The 24,635-nt window shown below is 52.4% G+C and overlaps 2 protein-coding genes across 2 annotated transcripts in view; both read left to right on the forward strand.

Annotated features, from left to right (window-relative positions):
- Positions 1-24,635, forward strand: part of LOC140904638 (uncharacterized) — an 819,798-nt gene that overhangs the window by 154,932 nt on the left and 640,231 nt on the right.
- Positions 11,952-24,635, forward strand: part of LOC144929355 (C-type lectin domain family 2 member D2-like) — a 287,754-nt gene continuing 275,070 nt past the window's right edge. Inside the window, 3 exon segments of the mRNA XM_078848675.1 lie at positions 11,952-12,007; positions 12,802-12,916; positions 13,939-14,080. Coding sequence (XP_078704801.1) covers positions 11,952-12,007; positions 12,802-12,916; positions 13,939-14,080 — 313 coding nt within the window.

Genomic DNA, 24,635 nt, shown 5'->3' on the forward strand with positions numbered 1-24,635 from the left:
GAAAGAAAGAAAGAAAGAAAGAAAGAAAGAAAGAAAGAAAGAAAGAAAGAAAACAATCCCCCAGGGAGGCGTAATCTCTTCCCTGCTGGAGGGAAGGATCCAAGCCTGCAGCTTGTTCCATCTCCACTACCCCACCCCTAAAGTTGGAGCTCCAGTGAATCAAGAGAGCAGGGACCAAGGACTACTCTGGAAGAGGAGGAGGATGGAGGAGGAGGAGGTACCTGGATGCCGGTGGTGTCCTTCTCCGTGCCCAGGGTGAAGACAGAGTGAAGGAGAGCTCGCAAGAGGTGGGTCTCTAGGGCTGGCTCCAGGACAGGTTTCATGGTGCTGGCAAGAGAGAGGAGCTGCTATTAGACTGTGCAGTATGGGGGTGGGACTGTCGCCAACACAGACACCAAGCCACAAGGATAGAGGCACAGGCTGGCAAGAATGGAAACTGAGGCACTTAGCTAGGGAATGACAAGGCCAAGGCGTCCCAGACAGACAGTGGCAGGACAGGAATAGCTGCTGTTCCCTGGAGCCTTCTGCCCCTCCTGTATCTGATCCCCGGAGTGAGCCCCTCCCCAAGGCCCCTGTCATGTTATGGGAGTGAAAAGAAGAGCCCCGCCAGGAGAGAGTGACCCTTCCCACCCGACAATCTCTGCCAGAGGCGCCACTCTTGGGAGGTGAACTGGGAGGGACAGTGACGGTGACTCCCAGCCTTGGGCCTGAGCAGCAGTGGGGTGAGGGGAGCCGGCAGGGTGGGGGGGTGGGGCTGTCTCAGTACCAGAGGTAGCCCACTGCAGCCAGGGAGTGGGCGAGGACGGCGCTGCGTGACGAGTCATCGGGAAGCTCCTCGATGAGCTCCTGTGAGACGCAAAAGAGACAAAGGAGCGTGTGAGATTCAGGCCCGACTGACGCCTCCCAGTGAGGAGATGACACAGCCAGTGCCCCACATGGCCAGCAGGATCCCCCACCACCTCCCGCTCCTCCAATTCCTTCCTGCCCATCAAACTTGTCCTCCTTCCCAGATTCCTGCAAAGCTCACTCCCAATCCCCTTCTCTCCTCCTCCCTGTCAAAACTGCCCCCATTCAGCCCCATCCTGATGACCGAGCTGGGACCATGTGATTCCTTGGCCCCCACTCTCAGCTGTCCTCCAGCCCCACAATTCCCCCCCTGCCCACTACTGACCAATCTCACAATTTCTCCCTTCTCTTCTCCCAAGTCTTCAGCCCGAGGAATCCTTGTCCTCTGCTGCCCCCTCCAACACCACCCAGTCCCCACCCATGAGCCTGGCCATACCCCTGCCAAACTCATGTCTCTCTCCTCCCTCCTGCTGCCGTATGGCATGTCTCACTCACCACAATCCTCTTCACCACAGCCGTCTTGCAGCAGCGCGGCTCCAGCGTGTCCTCCCCTCTCTCCCGTGCAGCCAGACATGCGGGGTAGATGGCCTGAAGGAACAGGAGCTGCTGCCCCTCATCCTGTACCCACCGGGAGTGGGGTATAGCGAGAGACAACCTGTTAGTGAGGGACCTTCCTACCCCACCCAAACCAGCTCCAGGGCTCAGGCCTCAATGGGGGATTGTGGGGACCCGCCTATTGTCCAAATCCCCCACCACTCCTACACAAGCAGGATCAGGAAGTGGGACAGTGCCTGAGGGGGGAAACGACCTCGGCTGTTGTGGGACAAACACCCCCATCTTGGGGGTCCCACATCATGGGTGTAAAAGGGCCCCATTAGGGGTGGTGGATCATGAGGGACAAGACCCTCGGCAGGGGGTGGGGATGCTGGGAAGGGACAGGGCAATCTTGGTTCAAGCCCAGGTGGGGAACATTTGTACCTTATCTCTGCACTGGAGCTGCTCTCGGATGACCTTGAGAGCAGCTTCATCTTTGGCCATGTGCACCCCTTCCTCCTGCTCCGAATCCCGGGGGGTCCCTGCACCAGGGAGGGAAGGACAGGGGCGTGGTGGGCAGAGCAGGATCCAAGACCCCCCTTCCTACCTCAGGCACCCAGGGCAGATCGGGCCCCAAACCTCCCTCTCAGGGATGCCTTCAGCCCCCAACAGCTTCAGAAGCCCAGAGCAGAGCCCCCCTCCCCTGCCCAGGACTCCAGGGCAGGTGCCTGTTCCCCCCACCCAGAGCAGCAAGGACCAAAGTGGCAGCAGCTCTTCACGCCCCCACCCCCAGGTCCCCGTGCGGAAGGGGCAGCTGTGTGATGGCTGCTGCTGTCCGTGGGGTTCGCGGGGCTCAGGCCAGACACCTGGGCTGGGACCCCCCCCCCGTATCCCTGGGAGAGCATCTGGGCCCAGGGTGTTCACATCCCGTCCTCACCCCTCCCTCAGCCCAGCCTGGCTCCTCACCTGGAACAAAGCAGTGGCCTCCATCGGCCTGGCTGCTGCCAGAGGCCCAGGTGCTGCCACTGTCCCATGCTGAGCTGCCGGTGCTGGGACAGGGACCTTCCCCCTCCTGGCCGGCGGGGGCTGGAAGGTCCTCAGAGACCGGGCAGGGCGATGCCTCCTGATGGGAAGGAGGGCTGGGCTCCTGGGGCCGCTGCTGCCCACACAACAAGCCCCAGAGCCACCCTGCCCGGCGCCCCTCCTGGGCTGGGTCCTGTCTGCAAAACCGCAGCCTGGGCCAGCTCCATTGGGGCCTAGTCGGGGCCTCTCCCAGCTCGGCGCCTGCGCCGGGAGCCGGGGTCCTTTTCCAGAAGGCCGGGCACTTCCGCCGTCTGGCCTGGACAGGAGCTGCTTCCCCGCCAGCAGGGATGCAGGGGTTGCTCTGCCCCTTGGGAAGACGGCAGCTGCTTCCCTCAGGCTCTGGGGCCACCTGCAGAGCCTTCCTCCGCAACATCCGCAGGAGCCTGGCCATCCTGGAACCAAGCGGGGAGCAGGGGTGAGACTGGGCTCAAGGCAGCCTTTCACTCCTGGGCCTTTTCCGTCCCTCCTCCTCCCTCCTCCAACCACAGCAGCCCCTTCTGCCCCCACAGGAGTGCAGGGAGTGCCATCTACACACACGGGCAGGAGTTCATTGCATGATCCGCTCCCAACGTTCCCCCTCGTAATCCCTGCTGCTGCAATAGCCAGGAAGTCTCATTCTTTTCCAGCAATGGGGTCAGTCCCAAAGACCATCGGTTCCTCTGGACAAGCAGTCCCCTCCTGTCGTCCCAGGCCACTCTCCCACCCAGGCTAGAGAAGGAACAGAAGCCAGGAGTCCGGATAGTCTCTCCCCATTTCTGCCTCTCCCTAGACAGACAGGGGAAGCCTCCGGGGAACCCGAATGCCACTCACTTGCTCTCAGTGATGGGATGATGGATGGCGGATGTTCAGGGTCAGCAGACGTCCCACGCCCTCCTCCTCACTCTCCAAGCCCAAGGCAGGCTGGAGAGGGTGGTGACCTCAGGAGTTACCCTGCCCAGCCAGCAGGCAGGGTGATGACACTAGGGCGATCGACTAGCTGTGAAAACAAGAGTCTGTCTTATTGCCAAGGGACGGAGAAACTCAGCCAGCAGCAGGGGGGTGCAGAACACTGCCCTAGGGCGGAGGTGACAGCGCCTCCAGGATCCTGACATCCCAGCACTTTACACACCTTCCTGGAGCCTCCCAAACCCACTGAGCTGTAGCCATGGGACCCTAACTCGACTGATGCCAAACGGGCCTCAGCTAGGAGCACAGGCTCACACTGAGTGTCAGAGCCATGGATCGACCCCTTCACTAACCACTGCCGCACACTCCCTCCACAGCTGGCAATTGCAACCAGGCCCTAATGGCTGGTCCCCCTGCCTTTGAGAGGGAGGGTCACTCCTGCTTCCATTGCTGCCTCTTGATCTGTGGGACTTTGGGCAAGTTGCTCCCCCTCTCCATGGCTCTCTGGGACTCACATCCCTGAATGGGCTTTAAAAAAACAATGGTTAAAGTTTGGCCCCAACTAGTTCTTGTTTCTCGAGACTAGCCATTTCAGCAAAGTTTAGAATTCTTGACATTCAACACCTGGAAACATCCCTTTCTCCTTCGCAGACGGCCTTAACATCCCTTATCTCACCCAGGCTCCCTGCTGCCTGGAGTTAGAGAATTGACCCTATTCCCACTGGACCTACCCAAGGTGTCACACAGCAAAGCGGTGACAGAGCCAGAAAGAGAAGACAACAATCCCGACTCCTGTTCTAACTAACAGACAACAACCCCCCCCGCCCCCCCACCAGAGACTTATTTGCTTGGTCATAAAAGAGAACAACAAAGACTAGAGTTTCCTCCCTGTCAATAGCTCCCTCCTCAGCCAATCAAGGTTGAGACTTTGAGGGGTGGGAGGCTAAGGGTTCTTATCAAATTGCCCAAAGAATGGCCCTGGTCACCACCGAGGCGATCATTCTCGGAGCCCTATTCCAGTCTCACCTCTCTGTGAGGGCCTCCCACAACCTCCCCGGCCCCCGCTCCACACACAGAGCTCCTGGTGGTGGGAGGAGAGCAGAGGAAAATGAAAAAGGAAGCAAGAAGAGAAAGGTAGGAGGGACAGAGGAAAAGGGAAAACAAAAAGGTGAAAAACCAACGTCCCCAGTGATTCTAAGGGACAAAGTCCTAGGTCGGAAATAAAATACTTCCCCCACAATCTAATATTTTCCTTTCCTAAAAATCAGCCGGCACCTGATGGATCAGACTGAAGAGGTTCCAAACCTCTCCGAGGCTCTTACCTTACTTTCTATACAGGGATGTCTGTTTTCGATCAAAACCACTACAAGAAAAGGAGAAAACTCCGAAGAGGGTCCTCCTTGCGCTCACGAATGTGAAAGTGAATGCTCTCTCAGTCCTCCAGGAGAGACCTCGAGAAGGAGACGTGCTGAAGCAAAGCCACAGGGATCTCCGAGCTTGCCCCTGTTCTGCACCCCTGTCCTGCCTGGCTGATGTCAAGATCTCTCTGTGAGGTCATCGCCTCCCCGCCACCTTTGTCCAATAGGCTGAGGTCCTGCCAAAGGCCCTTGTGATGTCACTGCCACACCCACCCCTCCCCTGCAGTGCTGATGTCCTGCCCCTGTCCAGCCACATTGGATGTTTCAGCCGCTTCCCCTGGATCACCCCACTCAATGACTCTTCCTTGTGGGGATGACACCCACTACACAGTATAACACAGAGCTTCTTCCCCAGGCCGCAATTAGGTTTTCACAAGTTAGTTGACTTTATGGCCAGAAGCAACCGTTAGAGCATTTAATCTCATCCCCTGCATATCCTAAGGCCTCCTGTATATCAGAAGAGCTGGGCTTTTCTTCTACTCAAATGTTTTCCAGAAAGGCATCTAGTCTTTATTCGAAGAGATCAAGAGATGGAGAATCCATCATTTCTCTTGGTAGTTTGTGCCAATGACGAATCACCCTCTTACAAATCTGGGCCTTATTGTCATTATACTTTTTCTGATTTCTGCTTCCATCCATGGGGTCTTGTCATGCCTTTCTCTGCTACATAAAAGAGCCCTTTTATACTCAACATTTTCTCTCCATGAAGTCAAGCAACTCACCTCTCATTTGTCTTTTGTGTATACTAAACAGATTGAGCTTTTTCAATGTCTCATTAGAAGGCATCATCCCCATCACTCAATTATGAATCTTTTCTGTACCCTCTCCAATAGTTTTAACATAATATTCAAAATGTGGACACAAGAACTGGATTCAACATTCCAGCATCAGTCTCACCAATGCTCTTTCACTTCCCTTTCCATTCTCACTACTCTATCCAGCCAAGAATGGTTTTAACCTTTTTTAACACAGTTTCACATTGACAGACCGTGCTGAGCAGCTCGTTGTCTATGGCCCCAAAATCCTTTTCAGGGTCGCTGCTTTCCAGCGGATTGTCCCCCATTCTGTAGGGTGCCACCTGACTCCTTTGTTACTGAAGCTATGGGGTTGCATTTGGCTTTATTTAAACCTAATTATTTTGTAAGTATTTTAGAAGAACTAGCCCATTAGAGAGAGAATCGTGAATTACTCCAAGACAATGAATGGAGAAAAGCGGCAAGAGCAATCAAAGACATGTTTGGTTATGGCCTATTTCCTTGGTCTTAAAAGAGAGTAAGGAGGATCTGAGTCTCCTCCCTCACAATAGCCCCAAGCTCCCCCAATCAGCATTGAGACTCTGAGAAGCAGAAAGCTGAGAGTCCTCACCAGATGTCCCGGGTCACCACCGGAGGGAGTCACTCTTCGAGCACCATTCCAGCCACACGTCTTTGGGAGCAACCCCCCATCCCCAACTCCACATGCACAGACAGGTCCTGGTAGTGAAAGGAAAGCAGGGGAAAAGGACAAAGATGCAAGAGAAGATGAGAAAGGAGGGAGAGACAGGAAAAGGGAAAACAAAAAGGAGAAACCCCATTGTCCCCAGTAATTCTAAGGGACAAAGTCCTAGGTCTGAATTAAAATGCTGCCCCCACAATCTAGTGTTTTCCTTTCCTAAAAATCAGCTGGCACCTGATTGATCAGACTGGTCAGGTTCCAAACCTCTCCGAGGCTCTTACCTTCTATACAGGAACGTCTGTTTTTGAGCAAAACCACTACAAGAAAAGGAGAAAACTCCGAAGAGGGTCCTCCTTGCTCTCACGAATGTGAAAGTGAATGCTCTCTCAGTCCTCCAGGAGAGACCTCGAGAAGGAGACGTGCTGAAGCAAAGCCACAGGGATCTCCGAGCTTGCCCCTGTCCTGCACCCCTGTCCTGCCTGGCTGATGTGAAGATCTCTCTGTGAGATCATCGCCTCCCCGCCACCTTTGTCCAATAGGCTGAGGTCCTGCCAAAGGCCCTTGTGATGTCACTGCCACACCCACCCCTCCCTTGCAGTGCTGATGTCCTGCCCCTGTCCAGCTACATTGGATGGTTGAGCTGCTTCCCCTGGATCACCCCTCTCAATGAGCGTTGATTGTGGGCTCAAGCTGAACACAGTAAAACATCAGAGACTTCTCCCCATGCTATGCTCAGTTTTTCATAAATTAGCAGACTTTATGGACAGAAGAGACAATTAGAGCATGTCATCTGACCCCCTGCATATCACATGCTTTTTGTAGAGCATAGGAGCTAGTTTTTGACTACACACGTTCCAGAAAGGCATCTAGTCTTCATTAGAAGACATCAGAAGGTGGGGAATCCCCACCACTTCCCCTTCTGGTTTGTTCCTTTGGTGATTCATCCTCACGGTTGAATATGTGTGCCTTCTTTCTAATATGAATTGGTCTCTTTTGAGTTTCCAGCCACTGGGTCTTGTTATTCTTTTCTCTGCTAGATTAATGAGCCCTTTCATACCCAATATTTTCTCTCCATGAAGTCACTTCAACACCAATTCTTTCATGTTCTTTATGTATATAAAATCTCCACACTGTATTTTCCATTGCATGCATCCGATGAAGTGAGCTGTAGCTCATGAAAGCTTACGCTCAAATGTCTTTGTTAGTCTCTAAGGTGCCACAAGTCCTCCTTTTCTTTTTGTGGATACAGACTAACATGGCTGCTACTCTGAAACAGTGTTAGTCTTGCAGATGCAGACTAACACGGCTGCTACTCTGCCATGCCTCCACCCACTTTAGCCCTAAACAAACTCAGGTTTTGGGTCAAAGGGGGTAGAGGCATGGAAGAGAGTATATAGTGAACAAAAGATTGATTTTAAAAGTGTCAGAACAATGTTGTGAAAACAGGAAATTCCTAGTCTTGACAATCTTTCACGAAAAACCCTTGCATTCCAAAAATAGTCACTTTTCTACAGACAATCCTTCCTTTGGAAAAGATTTTCAACCGTGTCTAGAAATCGCTCCCAGGTCAGTGTCTCTCTGAGCGTGGAGTGCACTCATTTGCCCTCCCCTTCTCCGGGGATGTGTATGAAGCACTAGTTAGAGGGGTACAGAGAAGGCATAAATAAAGATGATTAGGTCTTGACGAATACACATGTGGAGGATGTGGGGGGAGAGAGACATGACTGATTGTATTGTCCTGAAGCAGTGCACAGCTTCCAAAGATTTGGTGAATGCTTCTCTGGGGGTCTGATTCTGCAAACCAACTTCCAGGAGCATCAGATGTGCATGTGACAAGGCCCTGCTCCCTCCTCATGTCCAGGCCGCTTGGCCAGTAGCTTGGCATGAGTAACTCTAATGCTGGACTGCCATTTTCCTACCCCTGCCTCTATGTGCATTGTGAGCAGCTGCACTGCTGCACATCCAAGTGGCTAAAGAACCATCAACAGGCTTCACTCTTCTTCACTCTCTGGTCATGCAATTACAGACATGAAAGTTGCGATATTACAACAGAAAAACTTCAGAAACAGACTCCAACCAGAGACTGCTGAATTGCAATTCATTTGCAAATTGGATACAATTAACTTAGGCCTGGGAGTGGTTGAGTCATTATGCAAGGTAACCTATTTCCCCTTGTTTATTGCTTCCCCCTCCCCCCCACTGTTCCTCAGACATTCTTGTTAAACCCTGGATTTGTGCTGGAAATGGCCCACCTTGATTATCATACACATTGTAAGGAGAGTGATCACTTTAGGTAAGCTATTACCAGCAGGAGAGTGGAGTGGGGGGAGAGAAAATTTTTTGAAGTGATAAACACCCATCTTTTCATGGTCTGTGTGTAAAAAACATCGTCACTGTATTTTCCACTTTATGCATCTGATGAAGTGAGCTGTAGCTCACGAAAGCTTATGCTCAAATAAATTGGTTAGTCTCTAAGGTGCCACAAGTCCTCCTTTTCTTTTTGCGAATACAGACGAACACGGCTGCTACTCTGAAACCTGACTACACAGAGTGCTGTCATTTGCACAAAGATAAAATGGAGAAATGTTGTGTGTGTTTAACCTCTTTCAAACAGCGGGCTCTTAAATGTTGCAAATAATTTCTAGCTCAACCAGAAGTTAGGGGCTTGAGGAAGGAGTCTCCCAGGCATTGTCTTCACTGCAAAAGTGTGTTTACATGGAGATAGCTAACTTGATGTAAAATCTGAGTGGAGACATAGAATAGAAACATAGAATATCAGGATTGGAAGGGACCTCAGGTGGTCATCTAGTCCAACCCCCTGCTCAAAGCAGGACCAATCCCCAATTAAATCATCCCAGCCAGGGCTTTGTCAAGCCTGACCTTAAAAACTTCTAAGGAAGGAGATTCTACCACCTCCCTAGGTAACGCATTCCAGTGTTTCACCACTCTCCTAGTGAAAAAGTTTTTCCTAATATCCAACCTAAACCTCCCCCACTGCAACTTGAGACCATTACTCCTTGTTCTGTCCTCTTCTACCACTGAGAATAGTCGAGAACCATCCTCTCTGGAACCACCTCTCAGGTAGTTGAAAGCAGGTAATATCAAATCCCCCCTCATTCTTCTCTTCTGCAGACTAAACAATCCCAGTTCCCTCAGCCTCTCCTCATAAGTCATGTGTTCCAGACCCCTAATCATTTTTGTTGCTCTTCACTGGACTCTCTCCAATTTATCCACATCCTTCTTGTAGTGTGGGGCCCAAAACTGGACACAGTAGTCCAGATGAGGCCTCACCAATGTCGAATAGAGGGGAACGATCACGTCCCTCGATCTGCTCGCTATGCCCCTACTTATACATCCCAAAATGCCATTGACCTTCTTGGCAACAAGGGCACACTGCTGACTCATATCCAGCTTCTCGTCCACTGTCACCCCTAGGTCCTTTTCCGCAGAACTGCTGCCTAGCCATTCGGTCCCTAGTCTGTAGCTGTGCATTGGGTTCTTCCGTCCTAAGTGCAGGACCCTGCACTTATCCTTATTGAACCTCATCAGATTTCTTTTGGCCCAATCCTCCAATTTGTCTAGGTCCCTCTGTATCCTATCCCTGCCCTCCAGCGTATCTACCACTCCTCCCAGTTTAGTATCATCCGCAAATTTGCTGAGAGTGCAAGCCACACTATCCTCCAGATCATTTATGAAGATATTGAACAAAACCGGCCCAAGGACCGACCCCTGGGGCACTCCACTTGACACCGGCTGCCAACTAGATATGGAGCCATTGATCACTACCCGTTGAGCCCGACAATCTAACCAACTTTCTACCCACCTTAGAGTGCATTCATCCAGCCCATACGTCTTTAAATTGCTGACAAGAATACTGTGGGAGACCGTGTCAAAAGCTTTGCTAAAGTCAAGCAACAATACATCCACTGCTTTCCCTTCATCCACAGAACCAGTAATCTCATCATAGAAGGCGATTAGATTAGTCAGGCATGACCTTCCCTTGGTGAATCCATGCTGACTGTTCCTGATCACTTTCCTCTCATGTAAATGCTTCAGGATAAGTGCTTCAGACAAGGCACAGGTGGCTTTAACCTCTGTGTCACTTGTCCAGGTCAATACCAGGCTGAGCGTATAGCATTCCTGGACTAGCTACATCAAGGTAAAAGACAACTCTCCCTCACCTCTACTAGTACTTTACATTGAGTTCGCCAGCTGAGTGTAAACAAATACGTTTTGAGCTGGGAGGTTGACTTTTTTTGTTTGTTTTGCTGCTTTTTGGTGGTGGTGGTGCGGGGGGGAGGGCACTGAAGCCATAATAGTGACATTCTCTAGCCGTGATATTTGTATTACTGTAGCACATAGGAGCCCCAGTCATGGATAAGGACCCGATTGTGCTAGGTGCTGTACAAAATAGTACAAAAGACAGTCCCTGCCCCAAAGAGTTGACAATCTAAGTATAAGACAAGAGACAGATGGAGACAGACAGACAGGGGAGTGCAAGGAAATAATGAGAGTGTATCGGTCGGTATGATAGGCAGTGGTCTCAGCACCCCAGGAGACAGGCTGTTGAATTTTTGGTAGACACCAGGGCAAAGAAGAGCATTGATTTGGGAATTGGAGGTGGATAATGAGGTAGTTTTGCGAATGTTTAAGGGGCTCTCCTCCCGAGCATGTAGGGCATGTGGCAGAAAGCATGAACGTGGTTGTCTGAAAATTTAACAAGTGGGTGTTGCTGGCAGCATGGACCGATTGGAGGTGGGAGTCAACACCTTGGTACGGTGAATGAAAGATGTCCAGTTGGGAGAGGACAGTACGTGAAGGGCCTTGAAAGAGAAGACAAGCAGCTTCTGTTTGATGCAATAGAGAAGGGGGAGCCAGTGGAGGGATGCAAAGAGGGGTGACATGGTGAAAGCAGTGGGCTAGGAGAATGATCTTTGCAGCTTGCAGCAATATTCTGAATGGATATGAGCTAGGGAAGAGGGAAAAGAGAAGCATGTGGCGGTAACTGAGATGTGATGTGATCAGAGCCTCGATGGGAATTTTAGCTGTGTGGATGGAGAGGAAAGGCTGTATCTTAGAGATGTTATGCAGGAAAACACCACAAGACTTAAGCACAGCCCTGGATGTGAGGACTTAGAGCAGAGGTGGGCAAAGTACGGCCCACGGGCCACATCCAGCCTGCGGGACTGTCCTGCCGGCCCCTGAGCTCCCAGCAGGGGAGGCTAGCCCCAGGTCCCTCCCCGCTGTCCCCTCGCCCCTGCGGCCTCACCTCACTGTGCGGCTGGTGCTCTGGCCTGCTGCTCCTACCGGGCAGCGTGGCTGCAAGCTCCTGCTGCTCTGAGCAGCGTGGTAAGCGGGTGGGGGCGTTGGATAAGGGGCAGTCAGGGGACAGGGGGCAGTTTGATGGGGTGGAGGTTCTGGGGGGGGGCGGTCAGGGGATGGGGAACAGGGGGGGTTGGATAGGTGTGGGAATCCCGGGGGGGGGGCTGTCAGGGAGCAGGGGTGTGGACAGGGGTTGGGGCACTCAGGGACAGGGGTTGGTTAGGGGATGGTGTCCCAGAGGGGGCGGTTAGGGATGGGGGTCAGTCAGGGGGCGGGAAGTTAGAGGAGGTGAATAGGGGGTGGGGGCCATGCTACTTGGGGAGTCACAGCCTTCCCTACCTGGCCCTCCATGCCATTTTGCAATCCCGATGTGGCCCTTGGGCCAAAAAGTTTGCCCACCCCTGACCTAGAGAGAGGTGTGAGTGGAAGATGACAGGTTATGGGCCTGAGGATGCTGGCGTTGTCCACAGCGATGGAGAAAGGAGGTAATAGAGAGGGCTTGGACAGGAGGGGAGAGACAGAGAGCTCTGCTTTAGCCATGTTGGGCTTGAGCTGACAAGTAGGTAGGCACAAGGAGATGTCCCAGAGACAGGCTGAGGTGTGCATTTGGCCAGCAGGATATGGGGCTGGTGCAGAGAGGCAAATGGGTGAGTTGTCAGCATGGAGAGGGGAGTTGAATTTGTGTTTACAGAGGAGACAACCCAGAGACGAGGGGCAGAGGGAGAAGAGAACAGAAGAGGGAGGCTGGCCATAAACCATGTCACATTTACTGGTTTGTTTGTTTATTTTTCTCAAGACCTCCCCCCTCCTTGTCACACACTGTTACACCGAAACAAACCAGTAAGGACCCTCCCCGCTCCATGTGTTTATATACTATTTGGTCAGCCCCAGGGGACCAAGGACAGAGCCTATGGAAGGGCCCCGGGGAGCTGGCAGGAGGGGGAAGCAGCGATCAGAGGGGTCGGGGGTGGGGGGAGCAGGGGAGGGCAGAGGGAGGACAAGGTTTCAGGAGGAGGGCGGGCAGGGCGGGCAGGTCAGGGAGGGCGAGGACTGAGCCCCGATCGGAGCTTTGCCCGGGGCCGGGCGGGACGCCGCTCGGGCACCCGGCCAGCCCGGGAGAGAGGGGGAAGGTTTGTGGGGAGCAGAGCGGCCGGGAGTCGAGGGGTTAAATGGAGGGGGGGCTGAGGGCGGGGATCGGCCGCTGTTGCTGTGACCCCCGGGCAGGGACGTTTCCGCTGTTCAGACCCACGTGGGAATGAAGCTGGCGCGGGGGTCACAGGGAAGCCGGTCGCTCTGTGGCTGCGAACTCACCGGGTGGGATCCGCTGTGAGCCCGCCTGGCTGCTGGGACCTCAGCTCGTCCCCGGGCTGCGGCGCCGGGCGCTCTTCCCGCGGGTGAGACTCCGGGTCCCAGGGGTCCCTGCCCGGGCCGAGGATGGGTGGGTGGGTGGGTGCTGCTGGCTGCTCGGTGGCTCGCTCGCTCGCTGCGCGGCGGGGTTTGCGGGCCGGTTCCAGCCACCACCGGACTGGGGCGAAGGGGGGACCGCGGGCCCGAATGGGGAGGGGGAGGGGCCCGGGCCCTGGCCTGAATGGGTGGCGGGGCTCGGGCTCAGGGACCAAATGGGGAGGGGGAGGGACCGGGGAGGGGGTTGGCTAGGGGCCGGGGACCAATGGGGAGGGGGAGGGACCGGAGCCCGAATGGGTGGCGGGGCTCGGGCTCGGGGCTGGGGACCGCATGGGGGGCAGGGCTCCGAAGGGGGAGCGGGGCTTGGGCGGTGCCTGGGGACCGTGTGGGGAGGGCAGCGCAGTGGCAGGGGCCGGTCCTTGGCCGAAGGGCTGGGACTCTGGGCTAACGGGGGGTGATTCGGGGGGCAGGCCCCGGGCCGAAGAGCAGGGGGGGGTTCGGAAGAGCCCCGCCCCGAAAGGGAAAGGAGGGGCTGGGCAGAGGAGCGCTGGACACTGGTTCAAGTCCCGCCCTTCAAGGAGGGGGCTGGGCCAGGGACAGGGCTGTTTCGAGCCCCAGCCCCTCCCCTTCTGATATCCGACTCACACTTACTTCTAGGAGGATTGTGTGTGTGAGGAGGGTCTTCTCCCCCACCCCCCAGCTGGGTGCCTGTCACGGGTGGGAGGGGCCCGTAGGAGATCAGGTCTCTGCGGCCCTGGGGGCGGAGGGGCCGATAGGAGTTAAGGGGTTTTAATCATCATGGCACCGAATCTGGCAGGGGGTTGGGCTGCTGGGCAGGGAACAAGAAACCACAAATGGCCTCCCCCACCCCTGACCTGTCCTGCTTGGTCTGTCTCGGGTTCAGATCAGTTGGAGAGTCTGGAGCAGGGACGGGGAGCCAGGGCCAGGACCTCTGCCTCGGCTTTGCTGCTGCCAAATCGGACCCACTCAGACCGAGAGGAGCTGACCCCAGCCCAGCACCTGCAGCAGCGTCTGTGGCCTGAGTGTCGCTGAGAGGGACAATGGGGCCAGCAGCTGGGTTGCTGAGAGCGAAGAGCCGCTGTAGGAGTTGTGTGTTAATGGCAATGGACACCTGGAGACTGGAGGGAACCCAGGTAATGGGGCATCTCTGCCTGGGGGCAGGCAGGAGAGAGACACTGAAACTGCCTGGGGTGCTGGAAGTGGGCGTGGCCCTCCCACTTTTTGTCACTGGCCCCGCCCCTCCTCCTCCTCTTCCCCCTGAGGTCCCCCCACCCCACCTCTGGCTGGCAGCTGGAGTCCAGGCAGTTGCAGGGAGCTGTGGATGACCCTCCACTTGCCAGGGGTGGGGGGCTGAGAGCAGCCCAGGTCTGTATCCCTTCCCCCAGGCTCCCTGCCCAGAGCAGGGGGAGGGTCTGTAGTTCCCCACAGCTGCGTCTTACCATGGCCCGGCTGCTGCTCTGAGGCCCTGCTACCCAGCCAGAGCCGGATCTTGGTAACAGCCCCGGGGTAGCTCTAGGGAGCCATGGACCCTCCATCTGCCCTTGGTGGGGGGGTCTGCCTGACCCTCTTGGCTCCCCTCCCAGAGTGTCTGACGGAAGGAGCAATCGACAGAACGGTGCATGTTCCAGGGCTGTATCCCCCCGTCGTCTGGGGCAGGGCGTGCTGGAGGCTGTCGGGGATGGGATTTCTCTACTGCCCTGGGATCTGATCACTGGGCCCCAGGAGGGTTTAGCAGCTGGCAGAGGGGATTGAATCCAGGTCTGTCTGCATTAGGAATCCTCTGTGCTGATGTCATGACATCTGTGCAGTTGAATTGGTGCAAACCGCTAAAGGAGACGCACTGCACTGGTGCACAAAGGAGCTTGCCTGGGTGCAGTTCGCTGCAGGAAGTTACCAGAGTGAGCCGCACTGCTCCAGCGCATCTCCAGGAGGTGTTTGCCCTGATGTCACTGCGTCACTGTGATTATACTGGTGCAGATTGCTCGGATACAGATGGGCCCTGAATCCCAGCTCCCTGCTGTAATGGCAGGCTATTGCAATGGGCAGCATTGGCTCTCACTGTGTAAGGTGGGAATCTGTGAGCTTAGGGTTGGTTACACACCTGCAGGTGCAGAACATGTGGCATCTGACCTGGAGATGGATGATGGAGACAGCCTGTGCCATCAACTGTTAGTCACTGACTTCTCTGCTCAGTTCAGGAGGGCAGGGGTGTGGGCTACCGTGCACTGGACAGTTAAATCGACAGGGTCAGACATGCCTTGTGCGTGAGGTGAACACATGCTCGTTTTCTGATCACCGCTGCCACGTTTCCTAACTCTTCCAGACTTAGAGTGTCTGTTCCTCGCTGAGCGCCAGCCACATGAGAAGGCTTGAAAACCAGTTACCGGGTTACTGTGGTGCAAACAAAAGTGACGTGCTCGAAAACATCTGGAGGGGTTTGAGTCTGACTCCTCTCAACTAGACAGGTCTTTCAAATTCTCTTTGGTGTCACTTATGGGTGACCCCACTGCTGCTCTTTCATGGCTCTGAAAGGTTTACACTGCCGTGAGGGCTTCCAGAAAGTGCCTTTCTTGCTGCTGTGTTTGGGGAGAGAAAAGACTGCAGGTAGGAGGTGAATTAAGTTCCATCATTCCTGGCCCACAGTGCAACAGGTCACTTCCGGTTGCTGTGGTTTCTGGCGCCTCCTTGTGGCGTTCATGTCCCTGCGTGAAAGTTCCCAAGTTCTTCTCAGTTGTTCACCTGCTGTTTGTTGCGAGGTTGAACGTCCAGCTGTTGATCTTGTGCCTGGGGTGAAATGCTCTGAGCTGTGTCAGTCCCTCGCAGACTGGGAGTGTCCCTGGAATCCTTCTTGCCAGGCAAATTTACAGTGACAAACGTCTCTGTCCCCCTGCGTCTGATTGCCATGGTCCAGCCCCAGCTGGGGGTCCCAATGGGCTTGGCAAGCCGGTCAACTGACTGCCTGTTTGGCCACAGTCAAATACTCCAGCGAGAGCCCTGGGGGTAGGAGGCAGCCTGCCTTTCGGATTGCATCTTGGAGCCTCACTTGTGTTTTCCGGAACCTGGTTTCATTGTTTTGCCTTTTTTTTCTGAGTTAAAATAACTCAGTGAAGTACATTTTTTAAAAAAAATTAGGTAGATCCGTATCTATCAAAAGCTAAACCTACTGGAGAGAATGACGTCTTGCTCTTTTTTGTTCCTGGCGGGAGGTAACCAATTCTGATAAATTGGTATTTTAAAATATCTGACCACTCTTTGACAGATTTGACTGGTCAGTTGACCAATTTTTGTACCAGTCAAATGCCCAATTCTAGGTGTAACTCTTACCCTCCATGTGACTGTCTCATTCTCAGTGCTGACATCTCAGCTTTCATCAGCTGATCTGTGCCCCCCTGCTGGCCCCTCGTGCCCGGACGGCTGGATGGGATACCGAGGGAAATGCTACTATTTCTCAGAGATGGAAGGGAGCTGGACCGACAGCCGGAGCCGCTGCTGTGCACCGGGTGCCTCCCTGGCTGGAATCGACAGTGAGCAGGAAATGGTGAGAGACTCTTGAATTGCCATACACTGATCTTGGCACAGTGGTGGCTGCTGCAGTGGGACTTGGGCTCTGCCCCATGGGGTGAGGAGCAGCTCTGAGCCCTCCCGTACTGGGAGGCCAGAGTGAATGAACTTCCAGCTGCTGAACGCCAGCCCTGGCTGGGCCCAGGGCCCTACTGTCTGTGTGTGATCACAGGGATTGCCCATTCTCAGCTGCCCCCCTCCCCAAATAGGGAGACAGCTTCTGTCTAGGGCAGGGCTGGCTCAGGCATCTCCTGGCCTGCTGGCTGCTGGAGTGGGACTGAGAACCCAGCCAGTGCTCCTGTTGTGGGGATGGGAAAGGAGCAGCCAGCTGAGGAGGAGGGGAAGAGGGGATCCTCTCACATTGACCGCTCCCACTTCAGCTTGACTCGCTCCCTCCTCCTGCCTTGCTGTGGTGAGCGGGGGCTGATCTGTGAGAAGAGAGGTCTCTGCAGAGAGCTCAGACCCAGCAGCTGCCCCCAGCCCAGGGGGACTTGGGGTGCGGGTGACTGGGAGCACAGGGGTGGGGCTGCTCTGTGCAGGGGGAGGGTTAATACTGCCTGGGTGATCTTGTACTTTGCAAAAGGCAGGGGAACATCCCCCCCCTCCAAAAAAAATAAACTGAGCACTCTTCAATATGGGGGGAGGGATAGCTCAGTGGTTTGAGCATTGGCCTGCTTAACCCAGGGTTGTGAGTTCAATTCTTGAGGGGGCCATTTAGGGGTATGGGGCAAAAATCTATTGGATGATTTAATTGGATCGGCCTCTGGAGGGAACAGGGTCAGCCCTGGAAATGGACCAACAGCACCAAATTCAAGGACCTGTGAGTCTCTCTCACCCCTCTGGACTAATTCCCTGGGCTTGGGATTCTGGTGTCTGAGCGGTTTGAGCTCAGGTAGATCCACCATTCAGTGCTAGTGAAACCACCAAACACGGCCCTGGTCCGTTCGCGTCCTGCGTGTATCGGAGACCGATGGGAGCCGGCGTGTCCCTGAACTCTCGGCTCCTCCCCGCAGCACGGTGCTGGGCCGGAGACAGAGCCCGCCATAGCCAGAGATGCCCTCGCAGCGCGCTGGGATTTCAGCTGGGACACTCGCTGTTCTCCCCCAGCCCTCTTCAGAAAGGTCCCTGGGGTGTCTGACCCCCGCTGGGGAAAGGAGGCAGCAGGGAGCTCAGGTTAACAGTGGCCGCTAGAGAGGGCAGCATCCCGAGCGCTGCATGGCAGGTGCAGGTCCCGCTGGGGATTGCAGCCGGCAGGTTTGAGTGACTTGGCTGGTGAGGCCTCTGAATCCGCAACAAGGCACCGATGTTAAAGAAGCCTGCGGTTCACAGGTGCTGGACGCCTGGGGCTCCCACGGGAACGGGGTACAGTAGTGATGGCTGCCCAGCCAACACCCCGCTATGGGTTTCAGTGGGCTCCAAGTGTGATCACAAAACCAGCGCTGCTTGAACCCTGGGACTTCAGCAGTAGAAGCATGAGCCTCTGCCATAGGAGCGAAAGAATCCACTTCTTTAACTGAAACCCCCGCCATTGATAAAGCTCTTATGCAGGCCAGCCATTAGAGGGGGATGGAGACCCCCCCACTTCTCTGGTCTGGGTTACTTCAGTACTTTGAAAAATCAGGCTCTTTTGGCGCTGGGTCAGGGCTCCCCAATGGACAGTTCCCATTCTGCTGTATTGGACCCAACCTTTGGATCCCACCTGCTTCCAGCCTCACTGGGTCTGAAGAGCTACCAGACACTGTCCTGAGTTCGGGCCTCTGTGGCCCTCTCCTGGGGTACAGACTCCCTGTCTGGTATGCTCCTTAGGATGTAGGACCCTGCAGATCAGCTGCTGTAGGATCCAAAACCAGTGCTGAACCCTCCCAAATCTCCCGAGAGGCATGTTGTCCCTAGAGCTCCACCCTCCACACCAGATGAACTCTGGGAGAGTCACGTGAGGGTTACAAACAAGGAACACATGCTTTCACAAAGGAACTTCTTCAACACTCTCTTTTTCCCCCATCCCCAATGGAAAGCTCAAGAGTTATAGATCAACGGAAAAGGAAACCCCTGAATGCAATTTCTTCTTTCAGTGTCATCTTGGTTCTGCTCCATGTGTTTCAAGGAGGCGAGATCCCTCCTGTCCCCTGCTTTTCCTGCTCAGTCGTCTGGTTCTGGTGATGGTCTGCCCCTCTTGTTAGAGGGCCGGTCCCTTTTGACAATCAGTCTAACAAATTCTCTCTGTCCTGCTGGGGACTGTCCATTCTCCAGCACCCCTGTGGGCTGCTCAGCATAGAGGGTCAGGAACAGTCAGCGGTTCTGCAAAGCCCCCGCTGTCCTGAGCTCTGCTCCTGAGGGGCTGGGAGAGTAGCTGCTCCGCACTCAGGCCTGCACTGTGGAGAATGGCTCCCCTGGCTGGGACTGGTGTGAAATGCCTGGCCTCTGCCTGACTGCAGCTCCCTGGCTTCTGTGTTGCAGGTTTCACTTAAGAGGAGGAGGTGACTGCGCGTATCTGAATGACGAGAAAGGGGTCAGCAGCTCACGGTGCTACATGGGAAGACAGTGGATCTGTAGCAAACCTGAGGTGTATGTGATGGTGTCATAAATATAAAGGGAAGGGTACACACCTTTAAAATCCCTCCTGGCCAGAGGAAAAATCCTTTCACCTGTAAAGGGTTAAGAAGCTAGGATAACCTCGCTGGCACCTGACCAAAATGACCAATGAGGAGACAAGATACTTTCAAAAGCTGGAAAGAGGGAGAACATCAAAGGGGTCTGTGTCTGTCTGGGTGAGGCTTTTGCCAGGGACAGAACAGGAATGGAGTCTTAGAACTTAGTAAGTAATCTAGCTAGATATGCGTTAGCTCATGATTTCTTTAAACGGCTGATAAAATAAGTTGTGCTGAATAGAATGAATATTCCTGTCTGTGTGTCTTTTTGTAACCTAAGGTTTTGCCTAGAGGGGTTCTCTATGTTTTGAATCTAATTACCCTGTAAGGCATTTACCGTCCTGATCTTACAGAGGTGATCCTTTTCTTTTTACTGTTTCTTCTTTTAAAATGTTTCTTTTCAAGAACTGAATGCTTTTGTCATTGTTCTAAGATCCAAGGGCTTGGGTCTGTGGTCACCTATGCAAATTGGTGAGGATTTTTACCAAACGTTCCCCAGGAAGTGGGGTGCAAGGTTTTGGGGAGGATTTTGGGGGGAAAGACGTTTCCAAACAACATTTTCCCAGAAACCCGGTTAAACGTTTGGTGGTGGCAGTGGAAGTCCAAGGGTCAAATAGTTTGTACCTTGGGGAAGTTTTAACCTAAGCTGGTAAAGTAAGCTTAGGGGGTTTTCATGCAGGTCCCCACATTTGTACCCTAGAGTTCAAAGTGGGGAAGGAACCTTGACAGATGGGAAAAGAGACTGCACTCGAAAGGGGCTCAAAATGAGACTCCTAGAAGTGACAGTTATACAACTCACACCTACTTGAACGAGCCAAGATCTCAAAATCAGGCAGTGGGGCCCTCAAGCAATAAGTGTGTCTCGTTTAAACTCCGTATGTGCCTTCTGCTTTTGAACCTTTTAAACTCAGGGTCACGTTGTCAAGCTTTTCTCTGCAGCTGAGAGGGAGTGATCTCATGAGAAGGAGTCTTACCTCATTTCCCCAGCATGTGGCTAAGGGAAGGCCTTGTTCGTTTAGACTCCAGAACAGCATTTCTCAAATGCAGCCACCAGCTGATTGTTTGCAGCCACAAGAGCCTCCAAAGTGCCCCAACAATCGCTCAGATGTTAAGTATTAAAGGTGTCTTCTAAATGCCATAAATCCTCATGCGTGCTCCCTTTTAAATAGTACCATGCCGGCAGAGCTGAGCTACATAGGTGTGGTTTTCTTTCAAGTCACAAAGTGTATTCTTTGGCTAAGAACATAAGAACGGCCATACTGGGTAAGAGCAAAGGTCCATCCAGCCCAGTATCCTGTCTGCTGACAGCGGCCAACGCCAGGTGCCCCAGAGGGAGTGAACCTAACAGGCAATGATCAAGTGATCTGTCTCCCGCCATCCATCTCCACCCTCTGACAAACAGAGGCTAGGGACACCATTCCTTACCCATCCTAGCTAATAGCCATTCATGGACTTAACTTCCATGAATTTATCCAGTTCTCTTTTAAACCCTGTTATAGTCGTAGCCATCACAACCTCCTCAGGCAAGGAGTTCCACAGGTTGACTGTGCGCTGTGTGAGGAAGAACTTCCTTTTATTTGTTTTAAACCTGGTGCCCATTAATTTCATTTGGTGGCCCCTAATTCTTGTGTTATGGAAACAAGTAAATAGCTTTTCCTTAGTCACTTTCTCTGCACCACTCATGATTTTATAGACCTCTAACCACTGTGTTTACATCTCATGTTATTGTAGCTCTGTAAGTGGCTATGGGCCATCTCACTGCGTGGTGTTTGGGTAGGTTGCGATTGTTCATGGGGGTGGGGAGGGAGGTGAAAAAGTTAAAATGTGACTGGGTATCAGAAAGTATTTCAGATAATCTAGTGCCAGAAAATGACCTTGAATGTGACAGCAGGTGGCTCCTCTGGGACCTTCTGCTAAGAAAAGCAAAACATAGAAAGAAAAAGAAACACTTCAGCACCAGGGGGAAAGGCAGTTTCCTGTGTTTCCGAAGCCATCTGACTCCATTTCTGAACAAGTTGCAGTGTGAGAGAGAAATTCATCAAATTGAAATGTATGTCGTGCAACGTCCCTACAGCACTTGTGCAAGGGAAGTTGAACCAAATTACTACGGTGAGCTTCAGAGGCGCAAGCTGTTAAATGATGCAAAAACCAAGCTGAAAAGACAACAGCAACGGCTCAGATTTTAGAGTAACAGCCGTGTTAGTCTGTATTTGCAAAAAGAAAAGGAGTACTTGTGGCACCTTAGAGACTAACCAATTTATTTGAGCATGAGCTTTCGTGAGCTACAGCTCACTTCATCGGATGCATACCGTGGAAACTGCAGCAGACTTTATATACACACAGAGAATATGAAACAATACCTCCTCCCACCCCACTGTCCTCCTGGTAATAGCTTATCTAAAATGATCATTAGGTGGGGCCATTTCCTGCACAAATCCAGGTTCTCTCACCCCCTCACCCCCCTCCCAAAAACCACACACACAAACTCACTATCCTGCTGGTAATAGCTCATCCAAAGTGACCACTCTCCCTACAATGTGCATGATAATCAAGGTGGGCCATTTCCAGCACAAATCCAGGTTTTCTCACACCCCCCACACCCCCATACACACACAAACTCACTCTCCTGCTGGTAATAGCTCATCCAAACTGACCACTCTCCAAGTTTAAATCCAAGTTAAACCAGAACATCGGGGGGGGGGGTAGGAAAAAACAAGGGGAAATAGGCTACCTTGCATAATGACTTAGCCACTCCCAGTCTCTATTTAAGCCTAAATTAATAGTATCCAATTTGCAAATGAATTCCAATTCAGCAGTTTCTCGCTTGAGTCTGGATTTGAAGTTTTTTTGTTTTAAGATAGCGACCTTCATGTCTGTGATTGCGTGACCAGAGAGATTGAAGTGTTCTCCGACTGGTTTATGAATGTTATAATTCTTGACATCTGATTTGTGTCCATTTATTCTTTTACGTAGAGACTGTCCAGTTTGACCAATCTACATGGCAGAGGGGCATTGCTGGCACATGATGGCATATATCACATTGGTGGATGTGCAGGTGAACGAGCCTCTGATAGCGTGGCTGATGTTATTAGGCCCTGTGATGGTGTCCCCTGAATAGATATGTGGGCACAATTGGCAACGGGCTTTGTTGCAAGGATAAGTTCCTGGGTTAGTGGTTCTGTTGTGTGGTATGTGGTTGTTGGTGAGTATTTGCTTCAGGTTGCGGGGCTGTCTGTAGGCAAGGACTGGCCTGTCTCCCAAGATTTGTGAGAGTGTTGGGTCATCCTTTAGGATAGGTTGTAGATCCTTAATAATGCGTTGGAGGGGTTTTAGTTGGGGGCTGAAGGTGACGGCTAGTGGCGTTCTGTTATTTTCTTTGTTGTTACTGTTATCATTATTATTACTGGGCTATGTTGATTGGGTTTTTTTGTCTGTGAAAGAAACTTTGGACATATTGGCAGATACATTCTTTCATTATTAGTCATTATCCTTTCTATTATGTAAAGCATTTTTAAATTTAGTTCAGAATTGTTGTACAGCCGTCCACCTTTGACCAAAAAAGCAAAAGAACAACAAAAAAGACAAGACTGTGCAAAGCACTGGTTTGTTCTGTGTTTAGGTCCAGTAAAGATAAGACACAACTGTACCTTATATTTATTATTGAGTCTGCAAAAAATCCCTATGTAAATATGCACATGTAATTTATTTATTTGTTTTTCCTACAGTTAGTTAAGTATTGTCAGAGCCTCATTCTGAGGCTGCCAAAAATTTGTGAGAACCCCGGCTCTAGAAAGTGTTAGAAAACAAAATCCTATGTAACCATTACTTTCCAGTATTTGCGAAAAGAAAAGGAGGACTTGTGGCACCTTAGAGACTAACCAATTTATCTGAGCATAAGCTTTCGTGAGCTACAGCTCACTTCATCGGATGCATTCAGTGGAAAATACAATAGGGAGATTTATATACACACAGAACATGAAACAATGGGTGTTACCAGTATTTATTCACTCTCGCTTGCATCTCTGTTCTTTGATAATAAACTCATTCCTGTTTTCTGTATATCTAATTGCTGTGTTCTCAATAGAGTGGTTGGCCTGAATTGAATCTTACAAGCTGCTGTGGACCGCGCCTGTGGGATTAGAGTCACAGTTCTGCATGTGCTCTGGGGAACGGGCTGAGCACTCCCGAGGGACGCTCAGAGGCTTTGGGAGTGTCTATCGCTAACCTGTACACAGAGAGCGAGGCCTGCAGGGGGCTGGAAGGTCAGGCTTGCGCTGCCAGGGGTGGTGGTTTGAGAGAGCTGACCCATGCATGGCAGGCCTGGACAAGGCTCCCCCAAAAGTGCCTCGTATGCCTGCTATGAATCGCTCAAACGGGCAGACGTCCCCGGCTCATTCCACCCCTGCACCCCCCAGGTATAATCCGCACAAGGCATTCAACCAGGGTGAGGAGAACACCTGCAATGCCCTGTCACCTGACGTGCTGAATTTGCCTCTGAGCCCATTTTCCCTTCCAACTTGGGACTCCAGAACCCTGCCTTGTTGAGCCAGACATGCTTGCCAGCTGCAAACACAGACCCAGGTCTGGGCCACACCCCCAACGCTGCAGACTTGAACCCAAAACTGCTCAACAGGTCACCTGTCTCCAGCACCCAGCTCCCAATGGGATCCAAACCCCAAATAAATCCGTTTTACTCTGTATAAAGTTTATACAGGGTAAACTCAAATTGTCCACCCTCTATAACACTGATAGGGAGAGATGCCCAGCTGTTTGCTCCCCCAGGTATTAATCACTTACTCTGGGTTAATTAATAAACAAAAGTGATTTCATTAAATATAAAAAGTAGGATTTAAATGGTTTCAAGTAATAACAGACAGAACAAGTAAGATACCAGGAAAAATAAAACAAAACACGCAAGTCTAAGCCTAATACATTAAGAAACGGAATACAGATAAATCTCACCCTGAGAGATGTTCCAAAAAGCTTCTTTCCCAGACTGGACTCCCTCCAGTCTGGGCCCAATCCTTTCCCCTGGTACAGCCTTGTTCCAGCTCAGGTGGTAACTCGGGGATTTCTTATGACTGGCAGCCCCCTTTGTTCTGTTCCACCCCCTTTGATATCTTTGGCACAAGGCGGGAATCCTCTGACGGTCTCTCTGGGTTTCCACTCCTCCTTCTAAATGGAAAAGCACCAGGTTAAAGATGGATTCAAGTATCATGTGACATGTTCACATGTCCTGTGAGCCCCCCTCCATTCTTTCAGGACTGGCCCGCACGTATGTGGTGAAGGCTTGCAGATGAACAGAGCCATCTACAGTCAGTTGTCCTAGCTAATGGGAGCCATCAAGATTGTAAGCCACCATTAATGGCCCACACTTTGCATAACTACAGTAGGACCTCAGAGTGATATCTCATATTCCTAATTTCAGATACAAGAATGACACATTCATCCAAATAGGATGAACACACTCAGTAGATTT

The sequence above is a fragment of the Lepidochelys kempii genome, chromosome 14 (assembly GCF_965140285.1).
Source record: "Lepidochelys kempii isolate rLepKem1 chromosome 14, rLepKem1.hap1, whole genome shotgun sequence".
NCBI classification, from domain to species: Eukaryota; Metazoa; Chordata; order Testudines; family Cheloniidae; genus Lepidochelys; species Lepidochelys kempii.